The 23,313-nt window shown below is 42.8% G+C and overlaps 1 protein-coding gene across 8 annotated transcripts in view; it reads right to left on the reverse strand.

The window, feature by feature from the left end:
• Positions 1-3,332: 3,332 nt before the first annotated feature.
• TNFRSF11A (TNF receptor superfamily member 11a) overlaps positions 3,333-23,313 on the reverse strand; it is a 57,192-nt gene continuing 37,211 nt past the window's right edge. For 5 of the 8 annotated variants that reach the window (XM_084977095.1, XM_084977113.1, XM_084977104.1 and 2 more), the window contains 3 exons: positions 20,160-20,212; positions 18,265-19,036; positions 3,333-5,956 (listed from right to left, as the gene is read on the reverse strand). In XM_084977095.1, coding sequence (XP_084833221.1) covers positions 5,619-5,956; positions 18,265-19,036; positions 20,160-20,212 — 1,163 coding nt within the window. In that variant the 3' untranslated portion in view covers positions 3,333-5,618. The remainder of the gene's footprint in view (positions 5,957-18,264; positions 19,037-20,159; positions 20,213-23,313) is intronic. The other 3 variants (XM_084977119.1, XM_084977115.1, XM_005654480.4) reach the window with 1 other exon arrangement.

Raw genomic sequence — 23,313 nt, forward strand, 5'->3', positions numbered from 1 at the left:
AAAGCATTCCATGTCTCTAACCAAATAAAGACATTCATACCAGCATGTAAAACACAAAACTCACAGTTTCCATGGATGAGCGTGCTCCCTACAAGCATGACTGCTGTGTTCCATGAAGACTTATAGACAGAGCATCCCCCTGGGCAAGCGGCCCTGACATTGGGAGTCCCACTGTGAAAAGAGGTTTTATTGTGGAAACATTTACTCTGAATACATATTACTGGTATACAGATCCTGAAACTTAATTTTTTTAAAAAATGAAAATTTTGACAGCTTTATTTTTTTACTAGTAGAATTAAATAAGAATGCTCTAAAACTTTACATATGTATTTTTCCATGGTTTCTTCATTGTTGAAATAAAAGGCCCTAAAAATCTATATTCTCACATCCAGGAAACACAAAGAACTTTGAAAACACAATAAGTAAATAAATAACTCAGTTAAAAAATAGGCAAAAGATTTTAATACACATTTCACCAAATAAGAGACAAATGTGGTCAAATAAGCATATGAAAAGATGCTCAGTCAGGGACTGCAAATGTAAATGAAATGAAAGCCAAAGTGATATCTAGTAGAATGGCTGAAATTAAAACAAACAAACAAACAACTGACACTGTCAAATGCTGGTAAGTATGTGGAGCAACTGGAACTCTCCTCCATGCTGATGAAAATGCAAAATTGTACGGGTACTTTGGAAAACAATTTCAGTTTCTTATAGAGTTAAATATACATTTACCATATGATCCCACAATCCTACACCTGGTATTTACACAAGAGAAATGAAAACACATGTACACACAGATTATTATAGTAGCTTTATTTGTAATTGCCCCTAGTTGGAAAGAATCCAAGTGTGGGTGAATAAACGGTGCTACATCCCTATGATAGAATACTACTCAGCAATAAAAAAGGAACTAACTGCTGATGTACCCAATAACTTAGATGGATCTCAAGGGTATGATGCTGAAAGAAGACTCAAATGGCTCCCTATTGTATGATTCCATTTATATGACATTCTGGAAAAGACAAAACTCTAGAAACATAGAACAGATATGTTTACCATTTCCCTTTGTAGCCAGTTTCCTCCAGGGCATGGGGGTAGTGAGGAAGGAACTGGCTACAAAGGGAAATGGGAAACTGGGGGGTACTAAATATAGTATAGATCTTGATTGCGGTGGTGGTTACGCAACTATATATTTTTGTCAAAACTCATACAACTGTATATCTAAAGAATGAATTGTAGTGTATACAAATCACAAACTCAATAAAACTGATGTCAAAAGACTTTTTCATTTTTTCACTAATACAGTAAGTATTTTTAAAAAATTTTCCTAAGAGCTTTAAATATGTGTCTCTTTTCATGGTTCCTTTGCCATTGAAATAGAGAGGCCATAAAAGCCAATAAAAAATGAATTTGCTTTTCTCTTTTAGTGTAGGATGTTTTACTGCCTCTGCTAAATTAAGGCAACTCATAAGAGTCTTATAAGAATGTCATTTTTTCTCATGATGTTACAGTCTATGTGGTCTTGTTTCCAGGGCTACAGCTGTTCATGAGAAATCAAGAACCTGGGTCACAGTGAAAGATTTTCCTGGGCTCCAGCCCCTTCCCAAAGGGGTTTAGGCCAATACCACCACCTCTTCTGAGTTGGTGGCCAATTTATTATCCTCTCCAAACTAGGAGAGACATCCAGGACACTAGGAGAAAAGGAAACACAGCATTTCAACCTACACATCCCAAATGTCAGGGGCTATGGGTGAAAGTCTTACACATTCTACTTATACTGTCCCATTGTGGCAGTCAGTGTATTTTGAAGGCATAAGCCTACTTCCCCCAGTGTGTGATGTCAGATGGCGACAACTTTGGATCAACCATGGGCTTGTCAACGGACTGAAAAAGTCACACCCTTCAGACCTAGTTTCAAAGAGTGGGAAGGTTTCCAGGGTGGGTGGCAGTTAGCTTATAGCTATGTGATCTGACTCAGGGAGAGAACATGAGATCTGAGACTGCTTCCGTGTCCAGGAAGGGATGGATGTCAGAGACAGAGGAGGAGAGTGACAAACAACAGTGGGGTCTCTGCTACTGGGACCTTCCGGGAACTCTGCCAGTGCTTGGCTGCACCTCATCCCTCTTCATCTTTACACCAGTCCTACAAACTAACATCATCTTCAGGTTACCCACGTGGAACCTGAAGATAAAGCCGGGCAATGAAGCAGCTGCACGAGGTAGGTCAGTATTTGGTAGGGCGGAGTTTTGACTCCAGGTCTGACTGCAAACCTTGTTTGTTCCATCACGTTGGGGTGGGGTTGAGGGTGGGGGGAGGGTAACTTCACCAGCCCCTTGTGGTAAAATGAAGTTTCTGGAACAGACCTGGAATGTGGCATTTTAACATTTATTCTATTGGTCAGTTTCATTTTAAATGAAGATTCTTTGCAAAGTATTCATGCATGCCTGTTTTATTAGAAGGAATGGAGGAGAGAGATGCTGTCTAAGCACGAGGTTAGGAAACCCTCCTCTCCTGCTCCCAGACACAATCTGCCCTGCACCATTTATTATCAACAGTGTCCCTGTGCTAAAGGGATGGCAAAGGGCCCCATTCTCCCCTCCTCATATATCTCACTCTCTCCAGTGTCACCCTGCCACTCTGTGTCCCCACCCTGAATCTGGGCTGTCCCGTGTCTTGCCTTGGCCAATAGAGTGTGGCAGAGTGACAGCACGCCAGACTAAGCCTGGACTCAAAAAGCATGGTACGGTTTTGCTTGCTTTCTGGGAATCCAGCCACTACCATGAGAAGGATATCAGGCCAGTCTGCTGGGGGGATGAGGGACCGCGTGGAGACTGCTCAGCCTAGACAGCCAAGCTCCAGCCTGCAGGCTGCAGGCGGGTCAGCATGCCCAGCTGGGCTCGTCCAGCCTAAAGAACCAACCAAGCTGAGCCAACCCTCAAGGCTGGGAGCTAAATAAATGGTGGTCATTTTAAACCACAAAGTTTTGGGGTAGCTTGTTACACAGATGAAGCTTCCAATACCTCACAAACTGCTCTTTGTGCTTATGGGTAGGAAATTACTCTTCCTTCTCCTGATAGTTGAATTAAATGAGTAGAAAACATACCCTTTCAACTTTCATTGCCTAGCCAACCTGTATTTCAAAGAATTTTCTTATGAGATCAACAGGAGATATATCATTCAAACAAAGCACTTGCTGTCCCAACTCTTGTTGGGGTTTCACCAATGTCACAATATAATTGACATTTGATACCACAGCACACCCCAGAGATCAAAAAGAAGTCAGATTATTACTTCACAAAAAGCTTAGTTTAAGCAGGCCATGAAAACATTTTTTATCATCAAATATGTTTAATAACCTCTTCATCACATACCCCAGTTTTCCACTATTGTCTTCATTTCATTCTGTTTACATTTGTCATATACATCTTAATAATACACACACGGACCTGTATTTGCTATATATTTCCTATCATTTGATTGTCTGTGGATCAATATGGAATTAGTAGGGATCAGTGTGGGAAAGAAACACTACCTTTTTCAAAAAGGAGATTCTTATGTATTCAATTTAGCACCTTTTATTTAAGGAGCTGAAGGTATTTTAACAATCACTGTAGTATCTTTTTTTATCTCTAGGTAGGGAAAGTGTCAAAAATGGTCATTAGTGCTTTTTTATAGAAAAAAGAAAGCATAGAAAGGTACAGTAATATCAGTGAGATGATGACAGTCAAAGTAGAAATGTGGGTCTTTAGCTCAGCCTTCCCCTTTATGAACTATACTTTAATATATTCCATATTAAAAGGTATAATGGTTTCTTCCATTTTTATAACATCTCTCTTTGGATGGATGTGAACTAAAAGGGCAGCACAGACAGTAAATTCCTACCAATGAATAGTCCTCACAATGCGGTTATTTCCTGCAGTTTTTCATGTCAACTAAGGCTCTATAAATTATACAGGCACTTCTGCTTCTCCATTAAAACTCATAATTGACTGCTACTATTTTAGCATTTCTAAGAGACCGGCAACCAAAAGAGAGAAACCAGTGATCAACAATCATTCCCTTCAGCTGATTTGTGGCCATTAAAGTCTGGAGAGTGACCACTTTCAGCACTCTAAAAACCCACCGGGTCGGCAACATTAATTTTAATATGCTTAGGCATGGTAACTTTTCTCTAGTATTTGAGAACAAATGCTCACTGACCACAATAGATAGAACATCCCAGGTAATTCCTTTCAACCTGACTCACATTGTATGTTTCCTCATAAGAACACTGATGCTAAGAGAAAAGCACCTCTAGGACAAATGCTAAGTTCACAAAATAAGGATTTGGTTTTTAATTTAAATACATGGAAAACAGGAATGCGTTCCACTTCTGCAAGGTTAAATTACAGATGCACAATTATTTAGAAAGAAAATGGGGCCTACTGCTTAAACACATTAATGCTATTCCTACCCAGAAAGATACACACGTATCTTAACATTTCAGCTTTGTTCTTTCTTTTTTGAACTTCCCTGGCATCTTCTTTTCACTGCATGTGCAGGCTATCCCCATGTCCTATTCATTTTCCACATCTTTTCCAGGAAGACATCAAGAATAAAGAATGTCGGGTGCAGCAACGTGGATTTTTAGAGATTTAGTGACTCAGGTACCTGACTGCCTCTACATACATTCACCTGGGCGGGGGGTGGGGTGGGGGGTGAGCTATTCTGAGCGGCATTGAGGAGGACGACATAAATCTCCACTTAGTGCTGCCTAGAGATTGACACAAACTTAAAAACATTTGGGGGAGAGGGGGAAGGGGTTTTCCCTTTTTCTCCCTTTAGAAAAATGAGAACTCAGAAAATGTTTGAAAGCTAAAAGTCCCTCCTCTTGTTCCCAGAGCCTCCCTCCAGACGTGCATTTCTAGCCTTTTTCCAAAAGTGCTTAGTAAGACTCCTTGCTTCCCCCACTCCAAGCCATCACCAAAACATAGGATTCTCACTACTTGTGAGAAGGGGTGCAAAAGAAAATATGAGAAGACCGTCACCCTTAAAAGAATTTTCAAGAAAGGCATTAAATGGTAAAAAGAAAAGGGGGGCAGTATCAATAAAACATTGAGAGACAGTGAAAAACAAATATCAAATATGGGGGCGGGAAATACAAACAGAACCGGACAGGCATAAAACAGATGTCATAGAAACACACTGCTGATGAAACAGTAATAGGTGAAAGGCGAAGGAGAAAAACTATAAAAAGAGGTTAGAAAGTGGAGCAACCAAAGAGAGAAACGTGTACCTGTGCAATTAGTTGATACGTGACTGTGGATGTAAGTAGTAGTAACACATGTACGCTTTTTAAAAGTCCTCGATTCTATTTAGAGCAAAGTGGATTGAGACTGCAGGTCATTTGACTCAGGTGTACCGAATGGAGGGGCCTAAAGGTGCAGATCGGCCGCCGCCCCACCCCCAGCCAGGCTCCGCCCCCAGCCACACCCAGGAGCAGGTGCGCGGACAGTGCAGCCAGGTAGGGATGCGGCTTCCAACGTGTGCGGCGCAGAAGGCCCCCAGGTCGGCGCCCGCCCCGCAGCATCGCCGCTGCGAGGGGCGCAGTGAATCGCAGCGGGTCCCTGACCGCTCAGCGCCGCGTCTCGGAAGCGCGGGCCTTGGCCTCCCCCTGCTCCTGCACCGGCCGAGAGGCCTTGTGTCCTGGGGTGCCGCGCTTCTGCAGCGCCGGCCCCACTTCGAGGCCGGCGCACGTGTCCGGGAAGCGCGGCCCGAGGCCGGCGAACGAGTCGCAGCACGGCGGGCTCTCTTCCTGTACCGGGCGGCCCACTGGCTCCCCGGCGCCACCGCCTGTCCCCGCCGGGCCCTCCTGCGAGTTCTGACTGACGTAGACCACGATGATGTCACCCTTGAAATTCATCACCTGCCCGCTGGAAATAAACGTGGAGTTACTGTTTCCAGTCACATTTCCTACAAGGGAGAGGAAGAGAGAACACGCAGGGGGTGAGTCATCAATTCTGGGCGAGAACTTGGTCTTGTGAGAGGAAAGTTTCCCAGTGAATGGAGGGGCGCTGGCGCCCCAGTCCTCTCAACAGGCTCCCCTTCCTCACCCACAGTGTCCTAAAGGTCTCAGTAGTTCCTTCCCTTGTCATCTCCCCGAGAAAGAACACCAAGGAAGAGAAGCAAGACAGTGCGCTATTCTCAAGTTTTGTTGTTGGCTACATGGACCAGAAGAGCACATCGGATTGCAGAATCACAGATGAGATGCAGATGTGCAAAAGGCTGTGCCGGCAGTGATGAATACACAGTAAACAGCTAATGGCGCAGCAATGATCAAACGTGTCAGGAAGGGAAGTGAAGGCTGGAGGGAAAGCTGTTGCTTGATAAGACTCTGGAGCCCACCTCAGTCCAGCCTCCTCTCTGACCTGACTCTTGTATATCTTTTCACCCTCCCTGGAGAGGTCCCTAAGCTCTGCCCTGGGGGGCCATGACGCCCCCTGGGCTCAGTATTTAGCAAAACTCAATCAATTAACTTAATATTTAAAAACAAACAAAAAACTCCCAGAAAAAGATTAAGAAGACTAAAATAGGTTAAGCAAGCAAACAAACAAACAAAAAAAACCCAACCAAACAAAAGCAATCTTACAGTTCACTCTTTCCTGCTGAACCCTGAAGGGTATTTTGCATCTAGGGAGTTCTGTCATTACATTTTGTGGATGACTAGGTTTAGTGTATTTAATTAGTGGTCCTTTTGAAAAACAAAGTTGAACAAACATTAGGAAACCTATTCCCTCTTATTCTTCTGTTTTAAAGACATGCTCTAGAAATGACCCAGGCAAAAATGAGTGCCACAAACCAAGCAGATGCAGAAAAGCCCAACACTCAGCATCCCAAACAGAATCTTTCAATCTGACAAGGGAAGGTGAATATCAAAAGAGTTCCTCACTATTAACTTTCTCATCTTTCTTGTTCTCTCTTGTGACAAAGCTTAGTAATATTTACACAAAATTGTTTCTGTCACTACTCTCCATGAAGAGATTTCTCCCAAATGTAGAAGGCATATTTTGGGTCTTCTAAAATACCAACAGCATCCAGGAAATTCCAGATGACTTGCCTCCATCCTCAACATACCTGTGGAGATGCTAAGACAGGCACAATGGCCCACGAAAATACAAGGATATCAAAGAAAATAGATTTCAAATACAAGCAACAAACTGGAAGTCACAAAGGAAGATTTGTGAATCGCACTGTTTCTCCCGCAGACAGTAGTATTGAGTATATTCCTAGATTGGTATTGGTGGGGATTAATCTATTAACTCCCCAAGCAACTTGGGCAAGACCAGGTAGTATTCCATTCACCAACTAGCCAGACTGACCCATGTTCTCCATTCCCTCTAAAATATACAGGTGCTTGGAGCTCCTGTCGTGGCGCAGTGGAAACAAATCCGACTAGGAACCGTGAGGTTTCGCATTCGAGCCCTGGCCTTGCTCAGTGGGTTAAGGATCTGGTGTTGCCGTGAGCTGTGGTGTAGGTTGCAGACGAGGCTTGGATCTGATGTGACTGTGGTGTGGGCTGGCAGCTGTAGCTCTGATTTGACCCCTAACCTGGGAACCTCCACATGCCCCAGGTGCGGCCCTAAAAAGCAAAAAATAAAATAGACAGGTGCTCATAACATCCACTGTATTTTAAGCTAGGGGTCTATTCTTTCATATGCCTATGTCTTTCTGTTCCCACCAGTTACCCGCTTAGTTCTCGAGTCTGGTTTGTTTGTTTGTTTGTTTTTTAGCCATGCACACATGGCATGCAGAAGTTCCCTGGTCAGGGATCCTTAACATGCTAGGCCAACTCCTCCAGTCTGCTTTTAACTAACCGTACTCATTAGGAACTCTAGATACAGGCATACTTGTGCTTGGGTTTATTGCACTTTGAAAATACTGCTTTTTTTTTTTTTTTTACAAGTTGCAGGTTTGTGGCAATCCTGCATTGTCCCATGATAGTTAGCATTTTTTAGCAATAAAGTATTTTAAAATGAAAGTATGTACATTTAGACATGATTTGCACACCTAATAGACTACAGTATAGTGTAAATATAACTTTATAAGCACTGGAAAAACAAAAAATTCATGTGACTCACTTTATTGTGATGTTCAATTTATTGCAGTGGTCTGCAACCGAACTTGCAGTATCTCCAAGATCTTTCAGTATCTTTATGTACAGTTGTGAAATGTAAGTGGGGGAAAAAGGAAACTATTTCCAAGAAAACTAAAGTGAATGCTTTCAAGGACACCCAAATATATGTGAGCCAAATATATGTGAAGGCAAGACAAAAGATATCAACAAGCTGCTGAAATGGTTTGTGGTGGTATGGGCAAAGCCACTGTTGAAAGAAAAAAGAAAAGAAAAAGAGACTTTAAAACTGTAGGAGTTTGCACTCACATTTGTTCTGCAAAGGTCTATAACTTCTCATTCCACACTAAAGAAACAGAAACTGGAAATTAAGATAGTGTGGTTAATGTGAAAAAGGCTCAGGAACCTATAATTGGCCATCACATATGTCCCTATGCTAAAAAAATAATCAATGTGTGAAGTTATGTTTTAAGCTTAAAAATATGTTTAAGCTATGAACTTGTAAATGACTTTTTCAAGTAACTCAACAACTACTAACCAAGAACTGATACAAGGGCTTCTATCATAGCAGCAGCAGAAAGAGTGAGCCTAGTAATACAGCAGGAGTCCTCCTAGTTGAGGGATCACTAGTTAACAAAATAAATCAGTGTGAAATCAAAATAATACATGTATATTGCAATTCTATTCCAATTTAAAATATGCCATGTTTAATAAAAGCAGAAATTGTAATTTGCTTTAAAGTATGATTTTCTTCTTGGTATAATTCCTCTTCCTTTTTAACATTATAACATCAACTGCTAGTTCTTTTTGTTTTTCAGTGTCATGTGAGTGATTGACTTATGGTATTGAATTTAATATCTTCTTCCTCCTCTTCACATTCATTTTTTTTTTTGGCCATACACACAGTATGTGGAAGCTCCTGGGCCAGGGATCAAACCCAAGCCACAGCAGTGACAACACTGGATCCCTTTAACCTGCTGCACAACTAGGGAACTCCCATCCTCTTCATACTAATTTACCTGTTTATGTCATAGTGCATATAATTTCTCCATCATTTAAAATTTTATTTTACATCAAATTATCATCATGTATCCATTGTTTAGCTTCTTCCTTGTCAGAATCTTCAATTTGTTTGAACTTGGGTAAAAACCCATAGTTTTTTTTTTAACCACTGTCTCACACATCAAGATTCTGTGTTAAATTTGTCTTAAGAATTTTATTCCATGCCTTTGCCTCATAGCCAACAATATATCTTTGAAATATCCTATAGGATCTATATACTTATTCCCTATTTTGTGTGTGTGTGTGTGAAATGGAACTCAAACACTTTTGCCTAAAGAGATATATTTAAACATTTCAGAATTCTTTGATCAATAGACTGAATCAAGAATATTATTTGGGGGGGAGAGGAGAAAAAGAAGGGCTTTAATTTTCTGATGATTAGGATGTAAAGAAAAGTTACCTATAAAGGGTATGAGATTTTCAGTTTTATTCATCACGTTTCTTCATCAAAAGTGCAATTAATGACAAGAACCATCTTCGATCAATCCAAGTCTCTTTCATTCACACTGACTTTTATGAGTAGAAAACTGGTACAGACCAGTTCTTCTTCTTTAGGAAGCTCTACCTAACTTGCCAATAACAGTAAGCAGCAGCAGAGCTGTCTTCATGTTCATGTGACCTATGTTCAGAAGGCCCCAAGCTTTTTTAATGTTCCATGTCATCATCTTGAAATTTTTATTAATTTTTACACAGGGGGTCTTCATAATTTCACTTTGCACTGGGCTCTGGAAGCTCTGTAGCCAGTAGCAGGCAGCTCTGTGTTTCCTTCCTCACTGATGCTATAATTTAGTGTCACTCTTTTAGAAGGGAAGGTAAAAGTTCTGTGTTTCCTTCCTCACTGATGCTATAATTTAGTGTCACTCTTTTAGAAGGGAAGGTAAAAGTTAGACATGTTTCAATATTGCAGATGAGTTTACCGATCTAATTTTCTCTATTGATTAAAAAAAAAAAAACCTCAATGTTGGGGAAAACCCTAAGTTGCAGAGGTTACCCACTGGTGCTCCTTAAATATGGATGGACTCTATGCTTCCCTGGTATTCAAGCCAATTGTCACTTACTGAAAAACTTTGAATACCCACTTTCTGATAGAAAATGGAGGCTTATCCCTTTGAGAAAAGGTCTGCTGATCAATTACACCTGTAAAGCTTTGCCTCCAATCTCGTTTTGGTTTCTTTAAAGTGAAATGAGAATTAAGTCAGCTGCCAGGCAATCTAGGTGCAGAATCCTTCTAGAGTTTTATTCCCTCAATCTTTCATAGTCTCGCCCATCCCAACTTCAATGGCAAAATAAATTTTTAGCAGATCATTCTCTGAATTGCCCTGAAGCACTTAATAATTTTTATACAAATAATTCTCACGCTCATCAACTTCTTCCCCCCTCCCCCAGTTAATGTAACAGTTAAAGTTTTAAGTTACAGTGGGATCAGCTCATACTCAGGGGACCAGAAACCCCTGCGGATTTTAGTAAGTGTGGCCATTCACAGGGCGGGAGCAGAAGGTCCTAGGTGTTCTTGGGTGACCCCTTAGTTGTGAGTAATCAGTGTGCCATAGACTTCCGTCAGCTCCCTCTACAGAGCCCAGAGCAGGCTAATCTGTAGTTCAGTAAAGGGAGATTAAGAGAGCATCCATTACAATAGTAATAGTGTTAGCCCCATTCCAGAACTCACACTGAACTCAGCACTGGAAGCTCTGCTCCTGGCCTGGCTTGGGCCCTACTAGCTCTGGAAGTTGGACAAACCATCTAACAACTCAGGCTGCTCATTTATGAAATGAGCATCCATTTTCCAGTCCTGCCAGCCTGGCAGGGTGCAGTTGCCCTGAACATTTGCAGCTGTGACAAATGTTAAATGAATGAAAAAAGGGATTCGTGAATACCTAGCAGGATGGCCCCATATAGAGGTCAAATGAGATGATGGATTTGAAAACACTTGGAAAACAGCAAAGAATTTCTCACAGGTGCAATGATGGCATTACTACTCCCAGAATGTAGTATCTGCGCTCTCAGAATTCCCAAGGAAACCAGAGATTTGGGAAAGACTGGGAGCAGTAAAGTTCTCTTTCCATCCCTGTCTGGTTGAAGAATTTCAAAGTATCTCGAAGACTGAAGGGGCACTTATCTCTAGAAATCTAACCAACTTTTGTTGTCTTTGCTGGAATAACCCATCACTCTGCCTGTCTCTGGTTGGAACTCTCACCTATGTAATTCTACACAAAACAGCCACTGTCTCATTTCTCATCATGCAAGTCTCCTGTGAGTTGAAGGCAGCACTAGGGTAGGTCCAGGTTTTGAATGAGCTGGTACTATCCTTATCCTATTATACACCTCAGCCTTGCATCGTCCTGGCTTACAAACAACCATTCCTTACAATTTGCTTCCTATCCTTGAGAGGGTTTGACATGGTTGTGTGAACAGACCTGAGGGGGCAAGGCCCTGGGCTGGCGAGTCAGTAAGACCCCATGTCAGTAAGCTTGGTGCTTCAGGGCCCCCTTATCTGCATCGTTGCTGTGATTTCTACCCCTGAAAGAGTAGCTCTTTCCTCTGAGAGCCAAGGGAGCCTCAGGATGCTCTGATGTCAGGGAGACCTCTCCCTTGCTGGTGGCTGGTAAAAGGGGAATGTGAAACAGGGAGGGATGGGGGTGCAGGAGAATTGTCCAAGATGCCTTAAGAAGACTCGAGGCTTTTACAGGTCTCATTAGTCCACAGACTTCTGGCCCATCACTCTCTTCCTTTCCCTCCCAACCTGTCTTTCTACCAGCTTTCTCCAGCAAAGCTGCTCCTGGCTTTTTTTTTTTTTTCTTTTTATGGCCACACCTGCAAATCAGAGCTACAGCTGCCAGCCCACACCACAGCACAGCAACATGGGATCTGAACCATGTCTATGACCTCTGCCACAGCTCACGGCAACACTGGATCCTGAACCCACTGAACGAGGCCAGGGATTGAACCTGTATTCTCATGGATACTAGTTGGATTCGTTTCCACTGAGCCACAACGAGAACTCCCCCCGCCCCAGCATTTATTTTAACTTTATTTTACTTAGAAAAAAAGAGATGGAGTTGGAAGTATGCAGAAGAAAGAGCTTTCCTCACAAAAGAATAAGGGATGATGAAAACAGTACTGTCCTGAGATAACTGGTAGCAGAGAGGAAACTCAGAGGCCAAGGTAACCATCACCTCCTGCACAGATGCTAGCATCCCTTCCCATGGAACCTTCTGGGCCTGGCCTGGCCACTGCCCTGCACTCAGCCAGAGTAGCCAATGTTTACAGCCTGAGTTTGCCCTTATTTTATGCTGTACTGAGGAGTCTCCAGTGTATGGTAAACGAATGAAATCAGTATCATTGGTACCTACTGGTGAGGAGACAGTGCCATGCTTTAAGGCCCAGCCTTCATAATCAGATATTTGAGTCAGATATTTGATATTTGCATCAGATATTGAGTAGCTGACAAGCTCTGTGGTCTTGGGCAAGGAACCTGCCCACAGGATTTCCGTGCAGAAGCAGGAAGATAATTCATACATGAAGCACTTGGCCAGCACCTGATAACTAATACCTATGATGTTGCTGATAGAAATGCACCCTTTAGGATAGCAGAACAGTTTTTCTTTTGTTTTTATCTTTTGTCCTTTTAGGGCTGCACCAGCGGCATATGGAGGTTCCCAGGCTAGGGGTCTAATCGGAGCTGTAGCTGCTGGCCTAGCCACAGCCACAGCAATGTGGGATCCGAGCCGTGTCTGTGACCTACACCACAGTTCACAACAACGCCAGATCCTTAACCCACTGAGTGAGGCCAGGGATCAAACCCTCAACCTCATGGTTCCTAGTCGGATGCATTTCTGTTGAGCCACGACAGGAACTCCCAGAACAGTTTTAATGCATCTCTCAACACAAGGCTATTGACAGACTTCTCTTTGAAAGCTTACTCCAAAGTATGATTTGAGAACCAGCATGACATGAGTATTTTTATTAAATGAGAAAATCTGCAGAGTTTCTCACATTTAAAATGGGTTTGTTGGCTTAACATTAATATTTAATGTGGCTTAGCTAGAAAAATTTTCAGGTCACTTGAGAGAGTTAAAAATAGCATTTTAGGTCAACAGAAACAATGAACAAATGAAATGTCCCTTCATGACAGGAAAGATGTTTATACTTTGCTAAGTCCCTGCTTTGCATAGCAGGCTCTGTGGAATTGCAATTTCTCAGTCAGAGAGAACAAGCTTCCTTTTAAGAACTCAATCCCTGACAGAATTTACATTTTTAAGCAAGGTAATGCACACTTCTCTTCTCAAAGGCTTATTATGTTGTTTAAAATGCATAATGTATGAATATTAAATCACAAGAGCTATAGCAAATAATATCATCCAATTGTCATGTAGATTTTCTTCCAAGGAAAAGAACTAAAAATATACACAAATACACTCAAATTATCCAGGCTATATTGGGTTCTTTTGGAATTTTTTAAAAATTTATTTTATATTTAACCCATATGCTCCTCATGTGATTTTCCTTTTTATGGAAATGCAAGCTCTGTTTTAGGCATTTGGAAGAAATTGGGTCTATGATGATACGGGAAGGGAAGCAGTATTTAATAGTTCCATTCTGATTCATGCTTGAAAAGTACTTAGAATGGCTTACGAATGAAACCCTTCAAAAATGAGCCCCGTGAGAACAGCAAGAAGGCAAGTAGGGTTAAATTAAAGCATATAGTGAACACATTTTTCATACATTCTGAAATAATGCATTGACTTTTAGTAGCAACAAATGCTGAATGTTTTTACCAAAGAACTGAATTATAAAATAATTTTTAACCTAGAGAATCAGTGAGCTAATTAATGCCTGCCCTTACAAGACTTAACTGAAAGTCAAACACAAGTGAATGGATGGTATTTCAACAGGAGAGAGAAGAAAGTTAGAACAGAGGAGTGTCCATGGCTTGAGGGCAGGGGAAGAAGACTGGGGTAAGAAAACCTTTATCTGTCTTTCAGGATGGAAATGGATTGTCAAGAAGAGTCAGCTCAGGATGGGTGGCACCCAGGGCTGGGAGTCTGAGGATGGGACAATGAGGGAGTCAAGCCCATGACCTCCTCTTCAGGTACCCTCGGCTCCCAGTCACTGGCCAGGGTGTGTCTGTGCCACTTGGATGTGACAGCTCATCCTGACTTCTGCCATCTCTGCCTCCTCTACTCTGGACCCCTGTGTCTGTTGGACAGCTAGGGGAGTGCTTCCTTCTGCTGCTTGGCCTCCTGCTCCCAGGAGAGACAGGAGAGATGGGAGGACGAGAGTGAGTTGGGGGACAAACAGGAAGCTGTGGTTCTTATGCCTCTAGTTATTTACAACTGGATGAATGAATGAGCTTATAATAACGCTGCCTTGGTTTCAGAAACATCAGATGTGGCGAAGTTCATAGGAATTCCTACCAGCTGGCCATGGCTGCCTAGAGACGGTTGTTGCTAAAGGTGTGAGTGTGCTGGGCTTGATGAGAAAGAGACCAAGACAAATCCCCAGGGGCTGCTAAGGGTGTGGAAGGGGACAGTGGCCACATAGGCAGCCGACCTGCATCCCTGGTTTGGGAAGTAGCATTTGACTGGGACTGGAAGGTCAGGAGGGACTGGGCACTCTGGAAAAGAGGACAGTGTGGGGACAAGGTGGCCCACACTAAGGGAAGCCCATTACAGTGCAGAAGCAGGAAAGTGAGAGCTGGGGCTGGTGTTGGCCAAACTTAAGTGGGTGAGCAGGTGAAGGGGACCAACAGGGTGCAGTTTAGAGGGGGCAGGTGGGGCCATGGAAGGCCTTCCTTTCTCAAATTATTGATTCTTTTTGTGTTGTCCATTCCTTGGCACCAATCCCTGCTTGTTTCCCAGGCTCTTCCAAGTCTCCATGTCTCAGCGGACTCTCAAAGATTTGATAGAAACATATGTAGCTGATGCTTGTTAAGAACTGTCATGGGGAGTTCCCGTCATGGCGCAGTGGTTAACGAATCCGACTAGGAACCATGAGGTTGCGAGTTCGATCTCCGACCTCGCTCAGTGGGTTAAGGATCCGGCGTTGCCGTGGTCTGTGGTGTAGGTCGCAGTCACGGCTAGGATCCCGAGTTGCTTCGGCTCTGGCATAGGCCGGTGGCTACAGCTCTGATTAGACCCCTAGCCTGGGAACCTCCATATGCTGCGGGAGCAGCCCAAGAAATGGCAAAAAGCCAAAAAAAAAAAAAAAAAAAACCAAAAAACTGTCATGGGCCCTGTAAATAAACGACTCTCTCCAGCTCAGACGTGTCTGAATCAATTAAGTGATCTCAGGAGCAGAAGCAAGATAGTGGCCAGCCAGTGACATATTCATCATCATAAGTTGTTCTTTCTTTCCCATGAAATAACTTTCTAGACATAGAATTCTCCAAACTCCAGGTGAAAGCGCTTGTAACCGCAGTAAGCAGCAGCATGTCACCAGGATAACTTAAAACTTAAATTAAGAAGACATGGTTACGCAAGACAAAACCACAAGTATGTCTTCCCCTGCTGTTGGTTTTTGCTAAGAATCCTCCCTGTTCTTTGAGAGCTGTAACACTGCTAAAATAGACTTACCATCAGCTTTTATTTTTGAAAGATACACTTGTGGTGCTGTTTGAAGAACTAGCATTCTCTTCAAAAGGAAGTCAAGGGCAAAGGAGATACTTTTCCCCACCGAGGAAGTGCCCAACCCTGTCATTTCTGCAGAAACCGCTGATTTGCTTGGAAGCATTTTCCTTTTTAAATACTCCCACGTAAAAATCCCAAAGCCGATGAAAAGGCCACCTCCCTCAAGTCCTGAGAGCGCAGTGGCTTTTAGGAGATCACAGAGGATTAGCCTCACCCTTAACTTTCACCCAGGCTCCGTCCTCTTTCACACATTTTGTAGAACATAAATTATGGCAATTTAAAAAAGAAAGCAATAATGAGAAAGTGCTATTTTGATCAGGAACCAGAAGGCCTGTTCGTGTAGCAGTAATTATGGAGAGAACAGCATAGCCTCACAAATCAATCCGGTTGCTGCTTCTCCCCAGGCAAAAAGGAATTTGGCCCACTTGCTGGCATCCGTCCACAGGCCCGACTCTCGACGGATGTTTTCTGTGGCTGAGCTCCAGATGAAGACAGAAAAAGCAGTGTAAACTTTTTGCAAATTAACACCATTTAGTTGATGATATGCTTTTTTTTTTTTTTTCTTTTCTCCATGCCTACATGTTTAATGCTGGAGAAATGAAAGATAAAGAAAAGCAGAGATGGGCACTGTTTTAACTCCTCTGAGGAGAGCTCAGATCAGCCTCTGTGGCTTCATGACACTAAGAACAAAAATTATCTCTTTCAATTTGGCCAAAGCTGTTCTTCCAAGAACTACTGCTGATTTTTACACAGTGGTAAGTGTCACCTTCCTGATGTCAGCAACTGAACCAGTCTGTCCCCTGGCAGTATCACAAAGTGTGGCAACTGCCACACTGAGCTTCCTCATCTCCACTCCCCACAGCCCCAAACACTAGTGTTCTTTGCGTGTCTGTGATCGATGGGAAGAAAAGGACCTCTAGAAAAGAAATAGAGCAATACAAACAAACAACAGAGCCAAACTTTCAGATATAGAAATTCCTTAAAATCGAAAAAAAAAAAAATGAGGTCTTCTGAATGAAAAACACAAATGTTTCATCAAAAAATATCCCCAAGCCTCTCTCCTCCTTTCAATTGATAGAGAATTTACACATCAGTGAATCTGTGGAGTTGCAGCAAAACCACAAAGCTTGGAAAACAAATTCAAATTCATTGTTCTACCAAATAAGCCAGAAGCCATCAGCAACAGAGGACAAAACGGTCTCCATTTAGGGCTCGATCCAGCTACCTCAGATTACAAACTAGTTCAAAGCCAGCTGCTAGACCCACCTGCAGTCTAAGTAAAGAGGAGGGAGAGAAAAAGAAGCAGCATCACAGGATAAAGGTGGTCCATAAATAGGCTTTGTGTTTTTGGAGAGCAGGCAGGATTCTTTGAAGCCCCTTAAATACTATATATGCATATATTCATTTTTCTGGAGAGAATGTTTATACCTTTCAGAAAATTCTCGAAAAGATCCCCGACCCTCAGGCTTCTCACAATATAGCAAACAAATAATCCCCAGAGCCAGAAGAAGCCCTCAGTCAGCAGCAAAGCTCCTTGTAACTACATAATAAAACAGAGTGTGTTTTACCTTCACAGAAAAAAGTTATAATATTACAACCAGGGGGTTATTCATGCTCAAGCAGTGGTACAGCGATAAATCTCTATAATGATTTTAAATTGTAAAATTATCCTCCTGGTTCCATAAATACATCATATGCAGTGGTTATAAAAGGGGCTTCTCAGATAAAGCATCAAAGGATAGCTACTGTATCATTAATTTAGATTCAAAAAGCTCCTCTCAATAACTAGTCATTAATCAAGGATTAACTGAACAACTCTGTTCTTCTGAAATTTATAAGAGATTCTGGGGTGGGGGGAGATTTGAGGCCTAGATTGCTTCCAAACAAAAAACAAAACCCAGAAATCTGAGGGAACACCTTGACACCAGCCAGTCCAGTGGTCAGTGTTGATGCTGTCAATATTAGGGGTCAGTGCTGGTAAGGTCTAACCCTATTGTGAGAAGCCCAAATGCAAAAGGGCCTGGGACATGTATCAATGAGGAGAGAGCCCCAGGGGTACAATCCATAAACCCAACATGTGGACTGAATCAAAAACCATCCATAGGAGTTCCTACTGTGGCTCAGTGGGTTAAGAACCCAACTAGTATCCATGAGGATGTGGGTTGGATCCCTGGCCTCACTCAGTGGGTTAAGGATCCGGCATTGCCATAAGCTGTGGTGTAGGTCATAGATGCAACTGATTCAACCCCTAACCTGGGAACTTACATGCCGCACAGATGCAACCCTAAAAAGAAACAAACAAACAAACAAAAACTCCATCCCATAAAGAGGGTTATGAGGAGAAAATGCTCAAGCTGAATTTTTCCCATGTCAGCTTCCCTTTCCCTGAATGGCATGTGACACCTGCCCCAGACATTGCACAAAGACCAGGCCTCTTTGTTCAGAAGGGAGAGACCACTTACCTGACGCAGGTGGCTGGTCATTGGAGGGGCCTCCGGACCCAGGGCCTCCCCTCATGGAGCTGGGCAGCTTTACCTCAGCCCCATCCAAGGGCTGGCCTCCTGCCTCGGCCCTGTCAGCTGCTTCAGGTGGAAGGCCCATGCCATAGGCGCACTGGGGCAAGGGTCCGCTTTGAGGGGAATCCACTGGGGGTTCCCAGTCCTCCCCAGCAGGGCTTCTGCAGCCTGCACAGCCATCTGTGGAGCTAGGGCTGGCTGCCAAGTGGGGGCCGTTGCCACCCTCCATTTCTTCTAGCAAGTACTTTTCAGAGGACGTGGGAACCCAATCAGTCCTGAACGCGGGCTCCGCGAAGTGGCAGCTTTCGGAGTCCACCAAGCTCTCTGTCCCAGTGAAGCACTGGCTTAAACTGTCATTCTCCCCCACCTCCAGGGGTTCAGGGAAAGGGGGTGTAGATGTGCTGCCAGGCTGAGTGAGGAATAGTATAGAGTCTGGGGTCTGGGGGGCCCTGTCCACATATTCGTCTTCTGTGGGGATCTGCCTGAAGGGATCCCCCGTGATCTCGCTGACCAAGGTGAGCACCCTGGCGTCTTGTCCCTGGGCGCTGAGACCACCACCTGCACATGCACCCCCACAGGCACCACCACCGTCTGGACAGCACATATCTTCAGAAAACACCTTCTCTTCCAGAGTCAGCAGTAAGACACCCTCACCAACTTCACGCTGACTAGACGCTTCCATCCGAGTGCAGCTAAAATTATTGCCTGAGGACTCCTGCTGATTTAAATCCAGAAGGCACAGCATTAGCACCAGCGTTGCTAGAACATGGTTCTGCTAGACATGCCTGAAAATGGTATGTAAAGTAATTATTTCCACCATATCAAGTACAGATGGAATATCCACTCTGGCACTTTATTTGGGTTATTTAAGATTGAGGGGGTAGAACCCTCAAATAGAGTACAACCAGAAACAGATGACTCTAACTGCATTTCAAATGAATAGTGTGTTGATGCCAAAGCAAAGGGGAGTGCCAACCCAAATAACTTCAGGACACAGGATTCTGACTCCATACTCAACCCAAATTAATAATAATGATGAAAAAACCAACAATCCATGAACAAATGTTGAACTCTAGTTAGTAGCTTTGTTTTCTGCTATGGGATGGCTTAGTGATTCTGAAACCACTTTCTGCATATTCTGGAATTGAGTAAATGAGTAAATGTATTGAGAATAACAGGAGCCAGCTTTCTTGCTGTGGGAGTAGGGAAGATTCATATACAGATAAGGAAAAACTAGAAGGAATCCTGTAGTTTTGGGACTGCATCTGGAGAAATCATTACGAGTTCAGGGTTTAAAATGTATATATCTTTATGCCTGAGAAAATAGATCTAAAGGATATAACAGGATAATTAATGAAATTTTATTATCAAATACAGACATGCATATTATACACATACACAGAGAGCAAATAATAAAGCAATGTGAAAATATAAACAATTGGTGGATCTGGGTATAGGGCATGTGGGAGTTTCTGGTACTATTCCCACTGCTTTCCTACAATTTTGAGATTATACCAAAATTAAAAGCTAGCAACATAACTACAGAGAACTGTGGCAACTCTTTCCTCCTAGGAATCTGTCCTAGGCAATTGAGATTGGCACTAAAACAATAATATAAATAATACATGGACACAAGGATCACAGAGATGGAATGAAATACAAAGAAAACAGCACTGACTTGGGCTTTGAGGTACTCTGGAGAGATTGACCCTGGAATTTGAGGTTCCACCCCGCCAAGGAAGGACCCATTCACAATGGAGCTCAATATTTGACTAATACTAGCTACATCAGCCGAATTGTTAACAACACTTAAAGGAGGCACATAAGACTTTAAAATTTACCTTATTTCCACTTAGGCGGCCGCAAGCTTCATTGACCCAGTGCCACAAGTTAGCTAGAAAAACAAAGGATAAGGGCTTCACATTATTATGTCCTATTTTGGATTCAGTATTATTGACCACTATGTCAGTTTGAGATTATCTTTAACCACAATCATCTGCAAACCCCTAAGTGAAAGTTCCTGAGGGGAAAACATTTAAAAGAAAATCAACTAGGAGTTCCCACTGTGGCTCAGCACGTTAAGAACCCGACTAGTACCCATGAGGACTTAGGTTCCATCCCTCACCTTTCTCAGTGGTTTAAGGATCTGGCATTGCCAGGAGGTGAGGCATAGGTTGTAGATGCAGCTCGGATCTGGTGTTGCTGTGGCTGTGGCATAAGCCAGCAGTTGCAGCTCCAATTCAACCCCTAGCCTGGGAACTTCCATAAAGCAATGTGAAAATATAAACAATTGCAGCTGGTTAAAAAAAAGAAAAGAAAAAAGAAAATCAACCAATTTAAAGAGGATGAAAGCATCTTCCTCCTCCAATCAAAACCAGAACTTTCAGATCTATGTAAAGCCATGTAAGATCCCCTAGTGTTCCATCGAATATCTTGGGACCCATTGGAAGCTGTCAGCGCTGCTGTTTTGACCACAGACATTCTCATTCCCTTAGCAATTTTTCTCTGATCATGAGGGACTTGGCTGGGTGTTGTGGGGGAACAAAAGTGACATAGGTCTAGGAGACCACCTTTCTGGAAGTAAACTAGGACATATACATGTGCAATAAAAGGAAAAGCTATGTTAGACTCCACTGAGTTCCAGCAGGCTCCAAATCCTTTTCCATTCTACCTGGTGCTTCTCAGAAGAATATGTTTGGTGGCATATGCAAAGGGTATCTTCATTAACTTTTTAAAACAGAAGTGGTGAAACTTAAAAGGTCAAATGCATGAATTTTAAAAAATCTATGAAAGTCTATAATACAAAGAGACAAAACTGTATCCCACCTCTGTTGAATATTTGATGTTGAATTTACTATAAAAACTAAAGCCAAGAGGTTGTCCATTCTCCATTGGAAGATAATCAGGTCATAATAAAAGTAATGATACCTATTACATGACTTGGTTTGGTCTGTTTAACTTCTCTGAGCCTCAGTTTCTGCATCATAAAGTGGGGTAATTAATACTGCCTCAGTCATAGTGCTGTTGTGGAGACTTAGTACGTGTAAAAGGCATATTATAGCAGTGTTGGCACATTATAAATATTTAATATATGTCGGTTACTATCATCATTATTAGTCATGCTTATATTCTATAATTTTAAAATTATATAAAAATAAAGATACTTCAAATTAGAGGGAAAGTTGCAGCTCTTTCCTTATAGGGATCAGGACTAAACAATTGCACATGGTACTAAAAATGACATTTGTATACAGAGGTCATACCTACTATGATAATGTCTCTCCTGTTTGATGGCAAAAACCTTCCTTACCAGTGGGTTTGTGTCCACTCTTACTGCCCAAATTTATTTTAATTACTAAAATACCCAAATACTAAAACCAGAGGGCCATTTGTGCTTCCTTCTGCTAAGGCTGGGAGCACCTTCCTTAGCAAAGCCAGCAGGACTGCACTGCCTGGCCGTGCCCCCCTTTCCAGTTCCGTCCTACACTGGTTCTGACTTTCTGCTCCAGCTGCACTTGACCTTTCAATCCCCCTGCTTGCCCTGCTCCCACCAATCACTCAGTTTTCCCCACAAGGAGTGCTTTTGGTTCTCCTTGGCTCCGCTTGGGCTAGTTGACTCCAACTTGTCCTTCAGATCTCATCCCTCCTGCCTCTACCCAGGGAGGCCCTCGCTGACCCCAGGCTGGGCGGACAACTTGGTCACCTGGAGCTCTGCTCCTCCCTTTCCACACTCAGCTTCACTCTGCGGGCCCAGCACCTGCCCTGCTCACAGAGACACTTCCTCCAGGGGGGCAATGGCTCTGTTTGTGCGTAGTGTCCTAGGGCCTGTCCGGTCCCTGGTGGCCAAGAAACACACGTTGAAGGAAGGGATAAAGCCAATAGTCTCACATCCCAACTCAGTGACTGGCAGGCCCATTGCCTTTGACATTGGTAAAATGTGGCCTAAGAGATAATTACACAGACAAAAGCTGAAGAACAAAACATCTGAAGTCTGTTTTCTCATGTAAACATGACTATGCAAGCAATCCATCCACATCTCTGAACACACCTTACTCCAATCCCCAGGTATGATGTCGGGAAAGAGAAGCTGCATTAAATAATAATATTCAATAATGAATAGACTTTTAAATAAAGTTAATTCCAACTTTTCCTCTTCAAATACTCTCTGCTTAACAATCTTCCTTCTTTTGACTGTCCAGTGCTACATTAGATCATGGAATGTTTTTTGTTTGTTTGTTTGTTTTTGTCTTTTTGTCTTTTCTAGGGCCACACCCACAGCATATGGAGGTTCATTAGAGGCCAGGGGGTCTCATTAGAGCTGTAGCTGCGGCCTACACCACAGACAGAGCAACGCCAGATCCGAGCCACGTCTGCGATCTACACCACAGCTCAAGGCAACACCGGGTCCTTAACCCACTGAGCAAGGCCAGGGATCGAACCTGCAACCTCATGGCTCCTAGTCAGATTTGTTAGCCATTGAGCCACTACGGGAACTCCTAGGTAATAGAATGTTAGTGGAAATAGAAAGTCTGCAGGGATTTGTGAAGTCCATGGATGCCATGGCTGGAGAACTGATGGAATCACAGCAAAGCAGAGGTGGACAAGATAAACAAGTGAGCAACTGAAAGTGGGAAAGGATGGGGAAGACCACACATGCTTCAAAAGAGAATGATGTGTACTAAGAAACAACTTTAGGGAACCTCATGAAGTCTTGAACTCTTTCTTTAAAATTACACCTTTTTAGCTTTGTAGTATAAAAGTCAAACAGGATATGATGTTAAAAGACACTATCAAACAATTTTTGTGTGTGTGGAAAAACTATTCCCAACAAACAAGAGGACACTTGACTATTCATGCTAAGAAGGATCACCTAAATGTTACTGAATATAAGACAACTTATTTTCAGAATTTAGAAGTCACATATTAAGGCAACACCCCAGTAAAAACTTTCCATCTGCCATTTCCCTGAGCATTTTGTCTAAGCAATTAATTTAA

This window comes from Sus scrofa, chromosome 1, assembly GCF_054392235.1.
Source record: "Sus scrofa isolate SSC_HxYL_T2T_F1_AM1 chromosome 1, Sscrofa_HxYL_maternal_Yorkshire_Landrace_v2.0, whole genome shotgun sequence".
Classification (NCBI taxonomy): Eukaryota; Metazoa; Chordata; class Mammalia; order Artiodactyla; family Suidae; genus Sus; species Sus scrofa.